Raw genomic sequence first — 20,461 nt, forward strand, 5'->3', positions numbered from 1 at the left:
AACGTCGCTCAGATAGTTGTACGCATGCGCAGGAGAAGTCGTAGGCTTCCGTTAGAAACTTCAACAGTGTTCATTACATAAACGATGGCTGAGCTGCACAGACGGCGACATGAGCTCGGAGACAGAAAGCCGTCACCTGCAGGAGCATCCTCCACAACAAACAGAGCCACTTCCGGTGACAGCTACTCGGTGTATCTGAGACTGTTGGCTGCGGGATTTTACGGAGTCAGCTCATTCCTCATCGTTGTTGTCAACAAAAGCGTCCTCACCAGCTACAGGTAAAGGGGCAAAGTTCAAATTAGCCTACCCGGAAGCTCCGTTTCGGACAGTTAACCAGCAGGGGAAGAGACCTTTTTATTCAGTCTATGCAGGGCACACTGTGGACTGTAAAAAAGTCTTCCTCTCACATCTGTTTTAGAACTTTAATTTCAAACACCTGCAGAGGAGATTACAAGTACAATATTAAGAGAAGAAGTGTTCATTAGTTAATAAATTAGATAGGCTACCTCAAAAATACGTACTGTAAGTATGTTGTAGTTAGTTATTGTGTACCTACAGAGCTACTGAAGCATTATGTCCCCCCTAACTACACATATCGACCAACTATGAAAAAGTAAAATCTTTAAAAATGTTTAAATACATGTTCTGCAGAAATCTCTAAACGGTGAAGGAACAATTCATATTATCTGCGTAATAATAAGAATACTACAATGCAAACATACTCTATTAAAGTGATACTGCTGCATTTGAAATGTGTTGAAGCAGAAGTGTGTACACTTTTCTTTATAAAAATGTGCTTAAAGCAATATTATGTGACTTTTGATATAAATGTTTTATCTTATGCTAAGAGAAAGAAAGTTGACTTCATAATCAGTAAAACCCATTCTCTGTTCACTCAAGGGTTTACTCAGTCTGGAGGCATAGTGTTTTAGCTGACTTTATGACTAGTAGGTATCTGTGTTGCTACTGGTGACTAGGGTTTGCTCATCTCAAACTGTCATTGGTTGTCTGTTAATTGCTAAAGTTACATTAAACATTGCTAAACTTGTCAAAGTAAAAGTATTAATAAAAAGTGAAGCTAATTCCTACTATTAATATACAATGTTTCAGTAAAATGATCTCAATTATCATCAAAATACGCTTCCAACTCTTAACATGTCAGTGAAACATACTGGACTCACTTTGACTTTGTTTAAGAAACAAATATTTGTATTGCGTAACCAGTCGGTCACGCCTTTTTCAAAGTCAATATCAAATAGCATTTATGAAAGTATGAAAGCGATCACTGTTTCTACTTTATGTTCCATTGTAAAAAAAGTAATGCTATTAGAGAAAGCTAAATACTAAATATAAAAACCTTTCATTTCCCTTTTGTGCCTTCCAACAGTTGCATAAATAACTCATTTTCATAATTCATACCAATTTCTACGTGTTTGACAGATTTCCATCGTCAACATGTGTCGGACTCGGCCAGGTAAGTGTGTCTTTAGTCTGGTCACAGATTCTTCCTGTCCTCCTGGACAGACCCTGACGGTGTCTGGCTGCTTCCATGACTCTGCAGATGTTGGCTACAGTCGTAGTTCTGAGGATCGGGAAGGCGCTGGGCATTATCTCCTTTCCAGATATGGATCTGAGTATACCTCGCAAGGTGAGACTGAAATGATTGTCTGAAATATACAAAAATAAGATCAAAACAAATGATTTAAACATTTAAATTGTTGTTCCAGATGTTTCCACTGCCTCTACTGTATGTGGGGAATCAGATATCAGGGCTGTTTGGGACACAACGACTCAAGTTAGAGCTTTTGTTTCAAAATATTAATGATATGAAGCATTTTTCCATAATAGGAAACGGTGAATGATACCTTGTCTTCCCTTTTCCCTAGTTTACCCATGTTTACAGTCTTGAGGAGGTTCAGTATTTTCCTCACCATGGTGTTCGAGGGACTCCTGCTGAAGTAAGTTTCCTTATTATTATTCAACCAAGTTGTTCTTTCACCCGCCAATAAACTATTTTAAAACTTGTTTCCTCTGCTGGCAGAAAAACTTTCTCTACATCAATCAAGATTACAGTGTTTACCATGATATTCGGGGCTTTTATTGCTGCAAGGTAAGATCTCTACATGTGGTGGCTGTCCGCTGTAAACACGTTACCAAACACTTCCATTAGGAGAAACGCGCTGCACAAATAATAGTTTGTTCATGTCTTAAAGCTGCTCAGTCACAAACTGCACCTCAAACTGCAAATAAATCCCGTGTTACGGTCTCTTCACTTCCTCTACAGAAAAAAGGACAGTAAAAGAAACGTCCTTTTTAGGCCGCTGTAAGGGGTTGCACGAGTCGGCCACCGTATAAGTACCCAACTTGTATTATCCGGTTCACCGTGTCTTATTCTTTTTGTAGCGCCGATTTAGCTTTCGACCTTGAAGGATACTTGTGCATAATGCTGAACAATGCTCTGACAGCGGCCGGTGGGGTGTATACGAAGCAGAAACTAGATTCCAAGGTGAGTAGAGCCAGCCGTACCTCCCTCACTGTGCGATGTTTGTTTGCTGCTTTGTTTGTGAAGTACTGTTCTGCTGTTCCCGTAGGAGCTGGGCAAATATGGGCTTCTGTACTACAACGCTTTAATCATGATATTCCCCACTGCGGCATACGCCTACTTCTCAGGGGACCTGCGAGTGGTAAGGAATGATTTTTATTATCACAAATATATTCATGTTTATGTATTTTCTGTTTTGTTTTGGACAACTAAAGCGGATGTCTGCTCTGTCTGTGTGTTTGTGTGCAGGGTTTGGAGTTTGACGGATGGGCTGATCAGCTGTTTGTGATGCAGTTTGTGCTCTCCTGCGTCATGGGGTAAACTCTCCACCATCATCTGTTAATACATCAGGACTGTTGTTGGACGATATGTTGAGATAAACAATGTTGTTTTTATTTTAACACCATGTTGTGCTACGGATATTATGGTATAGTAGCATAATAATTCAAGTACTCCGTTTCAAAGGGCAAACAAAATATAAGAATTTATTTTCATTAAAAATATATAAATAAAATAAAACCACACAAACAAGACGATAATGAAACAGACTTTGACTTTTGATACGTTTTTATGACAATATTATACATTTTTGTAACTTTTTTAACTTGTTTTTAAATTCTATGATCTTGTGACACATTTTATGACACAATGCACTTTTGCTTTTTCATAACCTTTTTATGACATCCTTTTGATTGACCTCTGACATATTTACTACGACTTTCTTTACACCCTATTCTATGACATACTATAGATTTACTTTTAATGACAAAAAACAACAAAGGTAATAGTATTGGGTTTTTTTAGATAGTAGAAAAAAACATAGTATAGTATGTCGAAACCAAGAGAGAAAAACAGCATAGTAAACCTTGTTGAAAATATCTGAAAAAAGGCAATTTTATGGTATTTAGAAAATATCAGAAAAAGCAACGTAGTATAGGATGACAAAAAGTACTTTTCTTTACTTAAGTATAGTATTAGTTCATGGCTCACTTTACTATGGCTCGTAACAACTTTCTTATGACAAACTTAATATATATTTTTTAGACATGTTTTATTCAAAACCAACGACTTTTGAATTACTTTTTTCCTGTGACTAACTATTTTGCTGAAATCTTTATTGCACACTACTACTGAGTAGTTTTATGTTTTAAGAGGGGCATAACAACCATCCCATTGTTTGGGCCTTTTACCCACAGGGCTAAAAGGGTCTTCTCTAAATGTGAAGGGAGTCCTGGTCAATATTCCTGACTTCTCGTCATGTTTATATATCATACAAGAAGTTATAATTACTGTGGCTTTTACTAGAATATATCCCAGAATGCAGCTGTTGTCTAACCCCTCTATGTGTCTCACAGCTTCATTTTAATGTACTCCATCATGCTGTGCACGCAGTACAACTCAGCACTCACCACCTCCATCGTGGGCTGTATTAAGGTAGGCCTTTCACACACACACACACCCCCCCCCGTAACCATGAATACAGATGTGTGTAACGACTCTCTGTGACTCCTGCAGAATATCCTCGTGACTTACCTCGGGATGGTGTTTGGAGGAGACTACATATTCAGCTGGACTAACTTCCTGGGTTTGAACATCAGGTAAGACACGCAGGAATATACAGTGTTGTCATGGCGCCGGCTGCTGTTTCTGTCTGACGTCTGTTCCTCTCGGTTTCCCCCAGCATTGCAGGCAGCCTGGTGTACTCCTACATCACGTTCACACTGGAGCAAACAAGTAAGAGGTTTAACATATTTAAATGAACACCTCTGAAAACGATGCAGCTTAATAAAATGTGTTTATGTGGCAAATTTTACAGAAAAGTCGTAACCCCGGAGACCAGACACTGAAGAACCACGTCCAGAACACAGCATGTTTCACACACATGTATAAAGGATTCTGTTAGCATACATTCCTGCTAATTGTATTATTGTTTTTAATTAAGACCAAGTGCCTTAACATTTTTTATAATTATATTTTGTGATTTATGAGCGTTTTTATATTTGACAAATAAAATGAAAGATTATATCTGAGTTTTGTGGAACGCTATTTCATTTCAATACTCACTTTTGAGTAGTTGGCCACCCTTGTCCTTTCCTTTTGTGGTGTATTGAATCTGTTCAGTTAGTTACTCTCTGAGGTCATAGAGAGTGCAGGGAAGATGTCGTTCAGGGGCCATATGGTGGGCAATCGGAGGTTGGATAACAACCTCCGAAATACGTTAGGGGGCCCCTATGAACGGACACATGTCATTTAGTGAGGCATACATTGTCATTGATCACCTCCTGTGAGCACACACACTTTGGACACACACACACATTTTCTCCTATAAATTGCATGCACAAAGACAGTTCTGGGGGACTTCCACAATTGGCTCTGGGAACCTCGTATTGCCCGTGTTGGTGTATGATACTATGCTGTTGTAATAAACCTTATTATATACAACCTGGTGTCTCCGGAGACTTCTTCATGATCTTCACAAACATCCCCTACAAGATATACCTCACTTTCCTTTATACGGGCTTTAATTTAGCCGTTCTGAACATCAGAACACATTCCCAGGTTGAGTTGAGGGTTAGCTTGCTGTTTTTCCAACCTGCTTTAGTTGCTGGGACAAAACACTGTAAGAGAAAACACACAGACAGCTTCTTAAGGCCTTTATGATATACTATACTATCACTTTTTATCACAACTTTTGACATAATATTCCACATAATACAACCACTTCTTCATATTTTTGAAAATACTTTACAGTGACGTTTTTTCACACACTATACTTTTACTACTATTCCTACTTTTTTCAGGACATTTTCGACATTCTGTTTGGTTACTTTTTGGCATATATTATAGAATACTATTTTAGGAGACACATCTCATGTCCAGAACTGCTCCGCTGCTCTGTATGGCGTGTTTTCAGGGGACCTGGAAGTGCTCCCTCCATCCTTTCTTGATTACTTGGCACCTGTTGGCCAGCTGTCAGGCCCCGCCCACTTCCTGTAATCAGCCATCACTTCCTGTTCCTAACCTTTCTGACTGTATGAAATAAACTTTGTTTTGCACATTATATTTCTCTTATCATGTTTCCTCTGAGCCGGGGTCAGAACACATACTACGTTAGACTCTTTCGTGACATTTTTATGACACATCAAGGTAAGGTAGTTTTTTTGAATAACATAACACTGTTTTATTATTTGACATATTAAATTACAAGCGTTTGATATTTCTCTACTATTTTTTAGAAGAAGTTATTTTTTTCATATTTGTTTAACAATCTATACTGACTTTTTAAACACGCTAAACTATGACATATTTTAATATTAATCTACAAACTACAATGTATTTTTCGACATACCCTAGAATGACTTCTTCATATTTTAAAACATGACTGTCATTTTAGACCCACTTTATTATAACGTTTTCACTCAATGTCCATCTCGTGTTATACTATGCTCTTTGAATGTTTACACTTACTGAACTAAGACTTATTTCATGATGTTACACATACTATCACTTTTTCTCACATTTTTTCAAGATGTTTTATTTTCATAACTTTTCACCCGAACTGGTACAATTTCATCATAGTTTCATTAGTAATAAGTATATCAATTATAAACGGCTCATTCTTAATATTTCCTTATTAACTCAACCAACAACTTTAGGGTTGTTAAAGATGTAAGAAAACAACATCTGGATTATGTGGAAAGTGGAATTTATGTATTTTATAAAAGTTCAATTATATTCTTAAAATACAACACTCAATATTCTTCCTATTCTTTTTTCCTCATCTCTAGCACTTCCCTCGTCTTTATTCTTGAACTGCAAAACAAATCCTCTTGTCTTCCCCTCATCTTGCCCTGATACGTTGGTGGTACAGCACATCTATAACGTTCAAAAGCATTTGAAATGATTGGTGAATTGTTGCAGCTTGAAAACTCACAGTACAACTCAGACTCATTAATACATTTATTAAATATAGTCGATGTTATTCCATTCATAGCCACTCTTGGAATACACTTTTTATTCATGTCGTCATTTACAGAGAAAAAAAACCATCATTGTGAACTAAGGGAAAGAAAAGACTACATGGATCAACATTGTTGGAGACAAACGTTTCTTGATTTGAGAACGTAATCTGGAGGACAAATAAAACACAAAGCTCAACAGCTACTGTACCAAAACAAGCTCAGTCCACCGGTGTGCTGCTCTGCTCTGAAGCCTTTCACTGAGGAAATATTGTCAGAAAATAAGCACTTTGAGTAAGTAGCGCACTCAACCTCAATGTGGGGCGTTTTTATGCACACAAATTCAAATCACACAGGAATGGGAAGTGCTGCCAAACAGAGAGGGAAAGAGGAATGGCTCCTGTTTTTTATTACATCCATCTCAGAGCAAAAGACTTGTCTACATGGAGAGCGGGACAGAGGAGATGAACAGACAGTTATAAAAAAATGTACCAACTGCTCAAGGTAAGAAATCTATACAAACTTTACATTAAAAATCACGGACATTCTGTCTAGTAAAAACAAAGCGAAGCACTGACTATGAAAATCCAAAAATACAGCGATCTTCTAACAGGATGACTTATAATACAGGACATCACTGATGTCAGCTGCTTTACACAAACAAACCCCCCCCATCGGCTTGTTTATCAGAATCAAACGGCGACAGAGGCTTCAGAAGAGGAGTGAAAATGTAATTCTGCTGGGTTTCAACACCGCTCCTCGCCCGTGAAGAGGAGGAACATACAATCAAAGTGCAACTAAAGAGACCGCACCCGGCCCAACTCATCCCCTCTCTGCCTCTTTTTGGACAAATCCAGCGCAGAACTGTTTAAAAAGGAGTCCCCCGCCTCATCAAATAGTTTGGACAGCAGTTACCTCTCATAGTTTTCTTTTGTTAAAAAATATAAATATCTCTCGTGTAAAAAAATATCACAGGTGATTTCTTTTCTTTCAGTACAAAGAGGGGGAAAAGGAAATTCTTGGCAAAATTTTGTCTCCAAAAAAGTGACGATGGGTGGAAGATGGTTGTTTTCGGAGCTGTGGTGCTTTGGGATGAGCTCTGCAGGCGGTCAGTACATGGAGGGTGGGGGGGGGAGGAGGACCAGCTGCAGTTTGTTTGGCTGTGTTGTGAGTCTTTGCTCTCAGCCGGCCTCTACCTCGGGGACGTCAGGACATTTCCCCTCACATTTCAGCGTCTGTTAGTCTATGTCACTCCTTCAGTTCTCCTGCGTTCTGGAAGGTTCCACCTCGCTCTGGCCCAGCGGCTCCGCCTCCGTCCGGCACCTCTTGGCCGGTCGTTCCTGTGCTGCTGCCGGCTCTCGGTGGTCCAGCGGGGGCTCCAGGGAACCATTTTGGTCGTGGCTGGGCGCGCTGGGTTGGCTGCAGCCGTTGGAGTTGCTGTCTGAAACGGGAGGAGGAGGAGCCTCCGCTGCTGGGTGGGAGGGGCCGTTGGTCTGAGCGGGCTCCGGTTTGACTTGATTCACCGGGGGGAACTGAGCGCCGTCTACAGGGAGGATGGAATTGTGGCTGCCGATACCTGACGGAGAGAAATGAGAGGTGAGGGGTTGGAGATGATGTGTCGTTTACCGTGTCAAAAATAAAAACAACGCAACCTGACCCGCAGATCAGTCAGAAGATACGTTTGGATAGCTGGACATTTAGAATGAAAACATCTTTAATAAATGTGCGTGTGCATATCAGGACTCTGTTGCTCAGCTCACCGTTCTGGCTGCTGCTGTCCTCTCTCTCCGAGTGGCTGGCGCTGCTGCTAGAGGTGGTTGGGGGGGGCGACGCCGCCCTGCTGGACGTGGCGCTCTCCGTCTCGTCCAGTAATCTGTCCATGTAGTCTCTGAGGACACACAGCAGCACACACACCGTTACACACAACTCCAGACATGGTTTGAAACACAAGCAGGGTGTTCTGTTTGTCAGTGATGCAGGTCATCCAGCTCTGAGACTGGGTAATATATACGCAGTGCGCCCCCTAGTGTCCACGTACATTTAGATGCTGTAGCTCAGCTGAGGCGGCAGAAGATTAATATCTACCTCTCATCTATGAGGAGAGTTCTTCTTGAAGTAGAAAGAAAAAAATGTCCTCTAAGTAAATGTTCAGAACAAAGGGGATTATCTTGAGTAACCAGGTCAGGATTTATTTATTTTAAAACAAGCTGTGGGGGCCAAAGAGTGCGTTTGTTTAAGATACAGAGTTTGAATGGCAAGACAGAGGGGAGGACATTGCCTCATACCTCCAAGCGTTGCCTATGGGCTGTAAACACCGGGGCAATAACTGGCGCACCCCCTTTTTATGTTTTCTTCTCATTTTTTTCTTATTTTCCCTTCAGCTGTATCCACATAGATAACACACAGAAAGAACATATGAAAGAAAGACAAGAAAAAAATGTAATTTATTTCAAATAAATAAACTTAAAATTGCTTATCTTTTACGGGGAGAATAACTCAAAATAAATTCAAAAATCAAACATTTTGTGAAGAAAAATCACTTTTACTCTTTAAGTGCAAAAGGATGGAGGGGGGTACATTTTAGAAAATACAAGCTTTTTAAACGTCTAGGATCTTTAAAGAGTATTAGTGCATTCAAGCCCTGACCTATTCTAAGTTAAATAAAAGTACAAATCAAAAAGAAAACCACAATTTAAGATTGTTCTTTTCTTTAGCACCACAAGTCAAGTGTAATTAATGTAGAGTGTCTTTGAGCATTAGGAAACGCGCTATATAAATCTTATGTATTATTATTTCCATCATACGTGAGAGAAGGCATCTGTAGGCTGATTTCTGATACACTCTCACAAAGACTAATAAACACATTAGAGGGATTATGGGATTTTGAATTTGAGGAGAATTGCCTTTCTGTATCCTTATTTTGTGCCTTTGTAGCAATGTCACATCTTTGTAGCAATGTCACATCTTTGTAGCGACGTTGTGTGTCTTTCTAATCCCTTTTTATGTCAAATTTGTGTCTGCATAATGAACCAACCACCGACTGACTTGTTTTCACAAACAAAAACAGTTTTCAGAGTCTGCAAACGTTATTAAGTTCAGTTTAGAATACTGTAATATTAAACAACAACCAACATGACCAAACACATCAGCCTGAAACAGGAAACCACGATTACATTCAGAATGTACCCACATCTGTATAAATATATACGGTTTAAACTTACGTGACACCGGGGTGAAGGTTGTATTTCCTTTTCCCAAGTCTGGTTTGCTGTGCAAAGAAATCATAACGCTCAGACTTCTTCCACATGTAATAAAAGGCCACACATTCTCCTACAGACCTAGTTCTCACCTGAAAGATTTAATTCAGCAGACATGAAATAATAATTATTACCATCGTCTGAAGAGATACGTCAGTACAATTTCAGAGAAGAGACAAATCAAATTATTGCTTTGGACCATGACAGAGGCCGAATGATTTACAGACACTTGGATACAAATTTGATTTGTCTCAAAATGCAACAAGGTGGATTCCAACCCTGAGCATCACACAGACACAGCAAACACATCGACACATATATGATTAAAAACAGAAATGGTTGATTAAAGTGGTTTTCAAACACTTCTTACCTTGTTGGCCTGTACTAAATGAAAGTCTTTGCCGTAAGCTTTTAATCCTTGTTCAAAGTTTCTACATTCCTCTTCAGTCCAGACAGATAGCTCCTCTGTTACGGAGGAAAGACAACGGTTATACTGAGGTTCTCTGATAAATGCAGAAGGTCAGTTTCCTTCTTCGCTAAAACAGCTTGGAGATGTTGCTGTGCAGAAATGATGACGCATGTTAACAGATTAAACACAAAGTTCTGTAGTGACTGAGAGTTCCATGTGCTCCAGTAACGGCGCAAAGGGCCCTTTCAAGTCATCTTATGTCTCTTTGTGGTCACTTTGTCCCTTTTTCTGGTCATTTCATGTCTCTTTTTGGTTATTTGGCTTCTTATTTTGGCGTCATTTTGTATATTTTTGTAGTTATATTGTGTCTCTGTAGTTATATTGTGTCTCTGTAGTTATATTGTGTCTCTGTGTAGTTATATTGTGTCTCTCTGTAGTTATATTGTGTCTCTCTGTAGTTATATTGTGTCTCTCTGTAGTTATATTGTGTCTCTTTGTAGTTATATTGTGTCTCTCTGTAGTTATATTGTGTCTCTCTGTAGTTATATTGTGTCTCTCTGTAGTTATATTGTGTCTCTCTGTAGTTATATTGTGTCTCTCTGTAGTTATATTGTGTCTCTTTGTAGTTATATTGTGTCTCTCTGTAGTTATATTGTGTCTCTTTGTAGTTATATTGTCTCTCTGTAGTTATATTGTGTCTCTTTGTAGTTATATTGTCTCTCTGTAGTTATATTGTGTCTCTCTGTAGTTATATTGTGTCTCTCTGTAGTTATATTGTGTCTCTGTAGTTATATTGTGTCTCTCTGTAGTTATATTGTGTCTCTGTGTAGTTATATTGTGTCTCTCTGTAGTTATATTGTGTCTCTGTGTAGTTATATTGTGTCTCTCTGTAGTTATATTGTGTCTCTTTGTAGTTATATTGTCTCTCTGTAGTTATATTGTGTCTCTCTGTAGTTATATTGTGTCTCTGTAGTTATATTGTGTCTCTGTAGTTATATTGTGTCTCTCTGTAGTTATATTGTCTCTCTGTAGTTATATTGTGTCTCTCTGTAGTTATATTGTGTCTCTCTGTAGTTATATTGTGTCTCTCTGTAGTTATATTGTGTCTCTGTAGTTATATTGTGTCTCTTTGTAGTGATATTGTGTCTCTTTGTAGTAATAGTGTGTCTCTTTGTAGTTATATTGTGTCTTTGTAGTTATATTGTGTCTCTGTAGTTATATTGTGTCTCTTTGTAGTTATATTGTGTCTCTCTGTAGTTATATTGTGTCTCTCTGTAGTGATATTGTGTCTCTGTAGTTATATTGTGTCTCTGTAGTTATATTGTGTCTCTCTGTAGTGATATTGTGTCTCTGTAGTTATATTGTGTCTCTGTAGTTATATTGTGTCTCTCTGTAGTGATATTGTGTCTCTGTAGTTATGGTTATATTGTGTCTCTCTGTAGTTATATTGTGTCTCTCTGTAGTTATATTGTGTCTCTCTGTAGTTATATTGTGTCTCTCTGTAGTTATATTGTGTCTCTGTGTAGTTATATTGTGTCTCTCTGTAGTTATATTGTGTCTCTTTGTAGTTATATTGTGTCTCTCTGTAGTTATATTGTGTCTCTTTGTAGTTATATTGTCTCTCTGTAGTTATATTGTGTCTCTTTGTAGTTATATTGTGTCTCTGTGTAGTTATATTGTGTCTCTCTGTAGTTATATTGTGTCTCTCTGTAGTTATATTGTGTCTCTTTGTAGTTATATTGTGTCTCTCTGTAGTTATATTGTGTCTCTTTGTAGTTATATTGTGTCTCTCTGTAGTTATATTGTGTCTCTTTGTAGTTATATTGTGTCTCTCTGTAGTTATATTGTGTCTCTTTGTAGTTATATTGTGTCTCTCTGTAGTTATATTGTGTCTCTCTGTAGTTATATTGTGTCTCTCTGTAGTTATATTGTGTCTCTTTGTAGTTATATTGTGTCTCTCTGTAGTTATATTGTGTCTCTTTGTAGTTATATTGTGTCTCTCTGTAGTTATATTGTGTCTCTTTGTAGTTATATTGTGTCTCTCTGTAGTTATATTGTGTCTCTCTGTAGTTATATTGTGTCTCTCTGTAGTTATATTGTGTCTCTCTGTAGTTATATTGTGTCTCTCTGTAGTTATATTGTGTCTCTGTGTAGTTATATTGTGTCTCTCTGTAGTTATATTGTGTCTCTTTGTAGTTATATTGTGTCTCTCTGTAGTTATATTGTGTCTCTTTGTAGTTATATTGTCTCTCTGTAGTTATATTGTGTCTCTTTGTAGTTATATTGTGTCTCTGTGTAGTTATATTGTGTCTCTCTGTAGTTATATTGTGTCTCTGTAGTTATATTGTGTCTCTCTGTAGTTATATTGTCTCTCTGTAGTTATATTGTGTCTCTCTGTAGTTATATTGTGTCTTTGTAGTTATATTGTGTCTCTCTGTAGTTATATTGTCTCTCTGTAGTTATATTGTGTCTCTGTGTAGTTATATTGTGTCTCTCTGTAGTTATATTGTGTCTCTTTGTAGTTATATTGTGTCTCTGTGTAGTTATATTGTGTCTCTCTGTAGTTATATTGTGTCTCTGTAGTTATATTGTGTCTCTCTGTAGTTATATTGTCTCTCTGTAGTTATATTGTGTCTCTCTGTAGTTATATTGTGTCTTTGTAGTTATATTGTGTCTCTCTGTAGTTATATTGTCTCTCTGTAGTTATATTGTGTCTCTGTAGTTATATTGTGTCTTTGTAGTTATATTGTGTCTCTGTAGTTATATTGTGTCTCTCTGTAGTTATATTGTGTCTCTCTGTAGTTATATTGTGTCTCTTTGTAGTTATATTGTGTCTTTGTAGTTATATTGTGTCTCTGTAGTTATATTGTGTCTCTTTGTAGTTATATTGTGTCTCTTTGTAGTTATATTGTGTCTTTGTAGTTATATTGTGTCTCTGTAGTTATATTGTGTCTCTTTGTAGTAATATTGTGTCTCTTTGTAGTAATATTGTGTCTCTTTGTAGTTATATTGTGTCTTTGTAGTTATATTGTGTCTCTGTAGTTATATTGTGTCTCTCTGTAGTTATATTGTGTCTCTTTGTAGTTATATTGTGTCTTTGTAGTTATATTGTGTCTCTGTAGTTATATTGTGTCTCTTTGTAGTAATATTGTGTCTCTTTGTAGTAATATTGTGTCTCTTTGTAGTTATATTGTGTCTTTGTAGTTATATTGTGTCTCTGTAGTTATATTGTCTCTCTGTAGTTATATTGTGTCTCTTTGTAGTTATATTGTGTCTCTTTGTAGTTATATTGTGTCTTTGTAGTTATATTGTGTCTCTGTAGTTATATTGTGTCTCTTTGTAGTTATATTGTGTCTCTCTGTAGTTATATTGTGTCTCTTTGTAGTTATATTGTGTCTCTGTAGTTATATTGTGTCTCTCTGTAGTTATATTGTGTCTCTTTGTAGTTATATTGTGTCTCTCTGTAGTTATATTGTGTCTCTCTGTAGTTATATTGTGTCTCTCTGTAGTAATATTAAGTATTTTGTAGTCCTTTTGGGTCTCTTTGTTGTTGGTTCAGGGGTTGTATAGTGGTTTACCAACCAAGGAATGCTTCTTAAGATGATATAACCCAAACATGTTGCATGAGAGAAGAGTGAAGCTCAATATGTGAATGACATTAAGGCGTTGTAGTCTACTTACCTCTGGCTGCTTTTACGTTAAACCTTAGTCTTCTTAAAGCTTCCTCTGTGTCGAAGTCACATTTCACCAGTTCATACAACGCCTGCAGGGAGACGAACAAGCTACCGTTAGCCATGCAAAGAGCAAAAGACATGTAATACAGCATGATCACAACATGTTTCAATAAAAGCACAATGCGTGACATCTTTAATATTATGTGACAGTTTTCTTTTTAGGAAACAAACCCATGAAAAGACCGAGAGCATGTTAGTCCTTCTCTCAACACTTTCCTATTTCTCCTCCCGGTCTGTAGCACATATCCCTGAGCACATTCCTTCCTACTCCAGGTGTAACTCTTTAAAAGTAGCTTGAAAATATAAAGTAGGCTCAGCACTTCCCTAGAGCAGTTAGGCAAGAAGTCTTTCGCCAACATCACTACAGAAAATCAAGATAAATAAGTAGGGTTGAGGTCATCCAAAGGACATCATGTAGTCTCTTCTCTTGAACAAATCAATGGGTCGTGGTGAGGAAATCTCTGATTAACAAAATCAGCCTCAGTCTAATTTTTTACTTAATTACGGAATGGTGAAATGGTAACAACAGCCTCAAAGGTGACCAGCATGCACTGGGCCATTCATGATTCACACACATTTTGAAGCAGTTGAGGGGATGAGCAAGACGCTGCACTTCAACTAAAACAATTAGATTAGATATATCAAATCTGATATGATCACGCTCAAAGCATGTCAGGCTGTTTTTCACACCAGCACCAAACCAACCAAAGATGAGAGCCAATCCTAAGTGCACAACATGCAAAGATCCAACCAAATCCAAGCCACAATAATGCCAACGCTTTGAATTAAAGAAGACAACTGTCAGGACTGAGAAGAAGAGACACTGAGGGCTGTAAGGCTCACTGTCTGTATGCCTAACACCTTCCTAAAGAGCAAATTCAAAGACTTTCCAGGCCAAGTTCTAACAATTTCAAGAACCCAACATGGCATAGTCTGAGACTCGGATTAAAGTTATTAACTTTCAGAAGAAAGATTTTTCAGAACGAAAACTAACATGCTTTACTCACAGACTAAGATAGAAAAGAGAGGCTTAAATGAGTGAGCACTTCTAAATTGACCCGCTATGATAAAGTAAAAGCAGACTCTTAAAACGAGAGAATTTGGTGGGACCAGAGAATATCGACCAAAGGGTGTCAGCTCTATAAATAAGATAAATTACGTATTGAATAAACGGCATAATCACTTTGCCGGTACAGTTTTGGTCTTTTCATGGGATTTGTTCAAAGAAAGACAGCTATAGCCCTCTCCTCCAGCACATGCTTCAGAGTCATCACCTGTTCGTTGTCTTTGATATGGGTTCCCTCTGGGATGGCGTCCACTCCCTTCTCCTCTCCTGTCCGCCGCGACGCCTCCGTCAGGAACTCCACCACCTTGCCTTCAGGAAGACACTCGGGGTTCCACAGCAGCTGGTCATCATTTTCATAAACTGCACGGTAAATTTATAGAGAGCAGTCAATGCAATGTCAACATTTTGTCTACTTCCTGTACATCCTAAGTTCTTTCAGACCCAAGAGAGTCGACGACAAACATCAAGCTTACCTTTCTCATTGTCTTTGTATTTGGACAGGCCAACAGGAGTTTCTGCCTGATACATGGAACCCACCATGATCTCCTGTTGGGAGTAAACACACATATTAGACAGGCTGACAATTACTACATCATTTATTACAAATATAAACTGGCTTGCGATTCAGACTGCAATTAGCCTTTCACTAAGCCACACCCTAGAATGCAGACTGGTAAATCACAGCGGAGCCAACAACGGACTCTTTAATGACAGCGCTCTATTGACTGTGTCTCAGATTTTCATACTTTTTAACACTGTCGTTTGTGGACTATAAGAAAGATATGGTTAAACGTTGTGCCTGGGGCACTTGTAAGACTGATAGTCGTTACCCAGAGAGGTTGGAGGGGGGTGTGCGTTTTTTCCCCTTCCCCAAACCAAAATCGAAGCCTGACAAGTGTCGCCTGTGGATTAAACTTTGTGGACGTCCTCACTCTCAGCTGAACCCCTCAAGGATCGACCGGCACACTTTGGTGTGTTCTAATGTAAGACTTTTGTCTTTAACCCTACAGTTAAGTTAAACTATTCGGTATGCTGTGATTTCAATCTATACATTTGGTTGTTGTATTGGCGGAAGATGGGTCGCCTTTTTCTGTCTGTCTTGGCCCTGGCCACAACGATTGCTGTCACGGGCTGTGGTGTTACTTTGACACCTCTGGGTTTAAGCCACTGTTGTGGTAAGCTTGTGGAGGACTGTAGTTCTCGGCCTACAGACATGTTGGCGTTTTGTGTCTTACAGAGGTCCAGGGTATGGATAAGCCCGATGATGTGGGCGCAGAACCCTGCGGAGCTAACGAAAGATCACCTCGTTAATAACAGATAGCCTGCTAACGTTGCCTATTATGGTTATGATACGTTAGCATATAAGGCTATATGTTATACGTGCTTTGTGCTTTATAATAACGACGATAATAGTGAATATAGACCTACCCAGCTTTACAGGAACAGTGTTGTTCGTTGACATCATTTGTGCCAGCCTCCGTCTGGATCATCAGCTGATGTGGCAACTCACTTTTTGATGGTGATCTATACGCTTTTGCCTCTATTTTGATCGCATTATGCTCATTTTTTGTTACCTTGATGTCCTGTATGTAACCCTCAAAGGCATACTGTAAACCTCTCTGCCTACGGTCAGAAACAGCATTTGCTGCTTTGCAAAAGCCGGACAGCAGTTCAGCTGGAACAGCTGTCAAAAACGCCATGTTGAAAGTATGTTTGTTGGACTTAGCAACAATAACAATGGGGGGGCGGGGCGTAGCGAAAGGTCAATTATTGTATTCATATCATGAAAACAGGAAGTCATTTAGGAAGACATGTTCAGCACATATTACATGTGTGATGAACTTTGATGAAGAAATTGGAAAAGTATACTCCGACACCGGAAGTTAAGTATAGTATTTCTGCAGAGAGTTAAATGTACTTTTTTTTAAAGATGCCCTATTATGATTTGTCGAGTTCTCACTTTCCTGTAGGGTGTTTAATAGAGCAGACCTTATTTCGAGCTATTTTCCAAAATCCTACAGAGAAATCCCATTGACTCTGAGACGAGGGAACCGGAAGTTGTAAAATGCTAAATCACTTCCGGGTTTTGGGACTCATTCCTGCTGCACTCTATGGGAGTGCATGTAAATCCGGAAGTTCCCTCCACAGGGAAATCGTCAGTTAATTGACCCCACATTGAAAAACTACAACGTTGTAATGCTCCTACATGTTTTTGTTATAGAAACCGGATAATTTAATATTCTATAATGCTATAATAATCTTCTTAAGAGTCATTATGCATACTGAGAACACTTAATTATGACACTTGAAGTACATTTGGCTTAGAATACTTAAATGTACAATTAAGGACTTTCACTTGAAACTGAGTATTTTTAGATCAAGTATTTGTACTTTTATTCAATAAACCATCCGAGTATCTTTCTTTTTTTACTTTTTTGGTTTAGTATAAATGATGCTGTAATTGACAGCCTGTATCACATACTGAAAAATAAAATCATCTCACATACCTTTTTCCAGTCTTCCGATGGAACGTAGTCCTCATCTTCATCTGACTCATCCTCCGCATCATTATTACCTGAGGCACAATGTGATATCCGTTTAACCAGTTAATCTCAACCAAAGAAAGAAAGGAAAAGATGAAGAAAAGACGATGGAGATGGCACGTACTTTCAAAATATTTCAGTTTCTGGGGTCGAATGAGTTCTGCTGTGCCCAGCGTCCTGACTGGTCGCGTGCGGACTTCAGATGTTATGTGGGTTTCATCCCCCTGTCCCGATGACATCTTACCTCCATCACCCTAAAAAAACAGACACATCAAGTTGCAAACAATGCTAAAAATAAAAATAAATTAAAAATCAGCACAACAAAATAAGTAAAAGGTATGGGAATAATATCATTGTAAAGATGCTCCATAAAACAGACGTACCTCATTTCTTTTCAACTCGCCGGTGCTTCTACTGCTTTCATCATTGTCTAGGTCTTCTTCTTCATCCTCTTCATCATCGTCCTCTTCTTCCTCGGGCTCGTCGTCTTCTTCATCGTCATCTTCATCTGCAGGGGAGCCACCCCCATAACCATAGAGACTCAGCAGCTGATCAATGGGCATGTCTCCTTCCTGTTGGCAGAAAAGTCACACGGTAAAATTAAACAAAGTTAAAATTCCATGACTAAACAAATCACTGTGGTCTAATTATGAATTAAAGAGGCCCTATTCTGCTTTTGGGAAAGAATTGTGACCTTCCTGTAGTACACACAAAAAAAACCTAATAACATTTGAGCCTGAAACTCACACGTGCAAGATCCTCGATCTCATTGGCGTTAGTCTCATCTGACGTCTCCAACATTTCTTCTTCCTCCAGAGTGCGTTCATCATCAAAGTCATGGACGAGCATGTCTACCGATGGGTCGAAATCATGGTCAACGGAAGCCGCTGAGCCTCCTAGAGAAGGAAACCCAAAAATTAAAGCAATATCACAAAATGTCGCAGCAAATATGACGGGATGGACATTTACTTGTGAAAATCATTATCAAATCAAATAGAGGACTTACTTATAATAAGTTATTTTGTTTCAAAATATGTATATGTAAATGTATATAACTGATGTGTTAAGGCACAGGGGTTGTCAATACAGATCAAATTGGTGCACCAGTATATGTCATTTTATTTCAATAATATAAATAAATATTGAGATTCTAAATTTGATCTAAATTCAAATAAACGCTTAATCCCTTCATTGGCCTTATTGTCATCCCGTTTAAAATCACAAAACCCAAGCTATTTAAAAAACGATATATAATAAAAGATTGCAATAAATATGAATACTTTCCCATAAAAATTGTTCAAAGCGAATTAATATTTCCTGGGATTATACAATCAAAGAAGTATTTTAAAAAAGGTTATTTAGTTCTGAATCTATATGCTGCAAGATGTGTGTCTTGTGCGTGTGACTTTTACTTGCAGGGCTCATTCAAACATTTGAAGAAATATTCACATAAGTTTGCAAAATACATTATTTTTATTTAATAATCATGATGTTATGTTTTTATCATTGTTTACAAACATTATTGGCATAAAAAAAGATATATAAAAAGAATAATCAACCTATTTATCGAAGTAGTTTAAACATAAATAAATTATGAATACATTATATTACAGACCTCATTAATTCTAAGAAAATCAATCAATTTTAGATAATGGAAAATTCTGAGTTTGACCAACATTTTCCCTAGGAAGAATCCTATTGAGAAAAACACTGTTAGGTGAACACCAAGAACAACAACAAAAAAGGCTCCAACTGTATGTACCTGGGCTCGAATTCCCGAGGGAGGGCTGGAAAACGAAAAACATATATAAAGTTTAAAGACAGCTTCAAAATATATCACGTTTTCTGATATATAACATTAGAATAGCACAGGGCTTAGCGCTGTTCATAACTGGAGCAAGTTACTCTGACACAGAGCCAGATGTGAGTTAAGAAAAAGCGCGCTCGACCCTGTGTCCTGACTGCAGTTCACTGAGAAAAGAAACAAAGAAAACTGTCACCACTTCCTGTGGGAAAATGTGTGCAGCATCTCTATATTACCAAAGGTACAATGATTATCGCCTGCATTCAACCACAGTTAGCTTAACAGACCGGCGCTTACGGTGTTAATGTACTTACTGGCTAACTCACATACAAACAGAAAGCTAAATCTCCTTTAAATGTTAAGCTAACGCTTCCAAGTTACGCTTGATATCAACTGCTTGTGTATAGTGACCGGAAAAAGATGCGTAAAACACCTCCAAACACCAAGCTGCTGCTGCATATCTAATGAAAAGCGTCAAAGTGTATAGTTCAGTATTCTTAAACAAAACCGCGGAGTAACATCGCTAATGCCGCAGCTACCTTCAGGCTAGCGCAGCTAACGTTAGCTACATCCGAAGTTTACTAAACATCATTCTGTGAAGAAATTGCCAAAATATAGCAACGCAAACGTGTGGTTCTTAATTTGGTGTATTAAAGCTACGACACACAAACTATCAACACGTTCGACTGAACCGACTATTTTGCAGTATACATTTATTTTTCCCAAATATTTATTTCACTTTCTTACCTCCGCCATGTTTGCAATCCTGCAGGGTCACGTCAGGGGTTAGCGGCAGTACCCGGATGTAGAGCCCCGCCCACCTGCAGTATTAAGACCAGAATGCTTCCGAAGCGCGGATGGTGCAGTTAGAAGATGTTTTTGTTATGGGGCGCAAAATGTTATATCATTACAGCAAAGCAACTACAACTAAAATAAAGGCCTAAATTGTGTATTTAAATGTGTACTCTACCTTAAAAAGCTGTAATCTAAACAAATGAAATGCAATGTTTGCTTGATAATAAGAAGTAATTAGTATGCATGCATTTAAGTCAAACATTTCAAGATTCAAGATTCAAGAAGCTTTATTTATCCCGAGGGAAATTGCTGTGCAACAGTGGCAGGACAAAGTTGGTAAGTAATACAAAGT

General features: G+C 38.2%; 2 protein-coding genes across 4 annotated transcripts; one reads left to right on the forward strand and one right to left on the reverse strand.

The window, feature by feature from the left end:
* The first annotated feature begins 23 nt into the window (after positions 1 to 23).
* Positions 24 to 4,572, forward strand: LOC134865662 (nucleotide sugar transporter SLC35D2-like). Its single transcript, XM_063885323.1, has 13 exons — positions 24 to 278; positions 1,441 to 1,474; positions 1,562 to 1,648; positions 1,728 to 1,795; positions 1,887 to 1,958; positions 2,042 to 2,110; positions 2,404 to 2,506; positions 2,592 to 2,684; positions 2,792 to 2,859; positions 3,898 to 3,976; positions 4,058 to 4,140; positions 4,224 to 4,276; positions 4,359 to 4,572. The coding sequence occupies exons 1-13, from the start codon at positions 85 to 87 to the stop codon at positions 4,367 to 4,369; spliced, it is 1,014 nt and encodes a 337-aa protein (XP_063741393.1). The 5' UTR covers positions 24 to 84; the 3' UTR covers positions 4,370 to 4,572.
* Positions 4,573 to 6,488: 1,916 nt separating this feature from the next.
* mier1b (mesoderm induction early response 1b, transcriptional regulator) lies at positions 6,489 to 20,148 on the reverse strand. Of its 3 annotated transcripts, none has more exons than XM_063886509.1 (13): positions 20,062 to 20,148; positions 19,273 to 19,297; positions 18,258 to 18,406; positions 17,894 to 18,082; positions 17,635 to 17,764; positions 17,475 to 17,542; positions 15,441 to 15,513; positions 15,176 to 15,327; positions 13,849 to 13,930; positions 10,129 to 10,223; positions 9,723 to 9,769; positions 8,262 to 8,389; positions 6,489 to 8,077 (listed from the first exon to the last, which is right to left on the reverse strand). In XM_063886509.1, exons 1-13 carry the CDS (start codon positions 20,068 to 20,070, stop codon positions 7,758 to 7,760), a joined length of 1,467 nt encoding a protein of 488 aa, XP_063742579.1. In that variant the 5' UTR covers positions 20,071 to 20,148; the 3' UTR covers positions 6,489 to 7,757. The 3 variants fall into 3 exon arrangements, with proteins under 3 accessions (XP_063742579.1, XP_063742577.1, XP_063742578.1); XM_063886507.1 differs by having other exon boundaries at positions 9,723 to 9,850; XM_063886508.1 differs by lacking the exon at positions 20,062 to 20,148 and adding an exon at positions 19,854 to 19,877 and having other exon boundaries at positions 9,723 to 9,850.
* Positions 20,149 to 20,461: the final 313 nt, after the last annotated feature.

The sequence above is a fragment of the Eleginops maclovinus genome, chromosome 6 (genome assembly GCF_036324505.1).
Source record: "Eleginops maclovinus isolate JMC-PN-2008 ecotype Puerto Natales chromosome 6, JC_Emac_rtc_rv5, whole genome shotgun sequence".
NCBI lineage: Eukaryota > Metazoa > Chordata > Actinopteri > Perciformes > Eleginopidae > Eleginops > Eleginops maclovinus.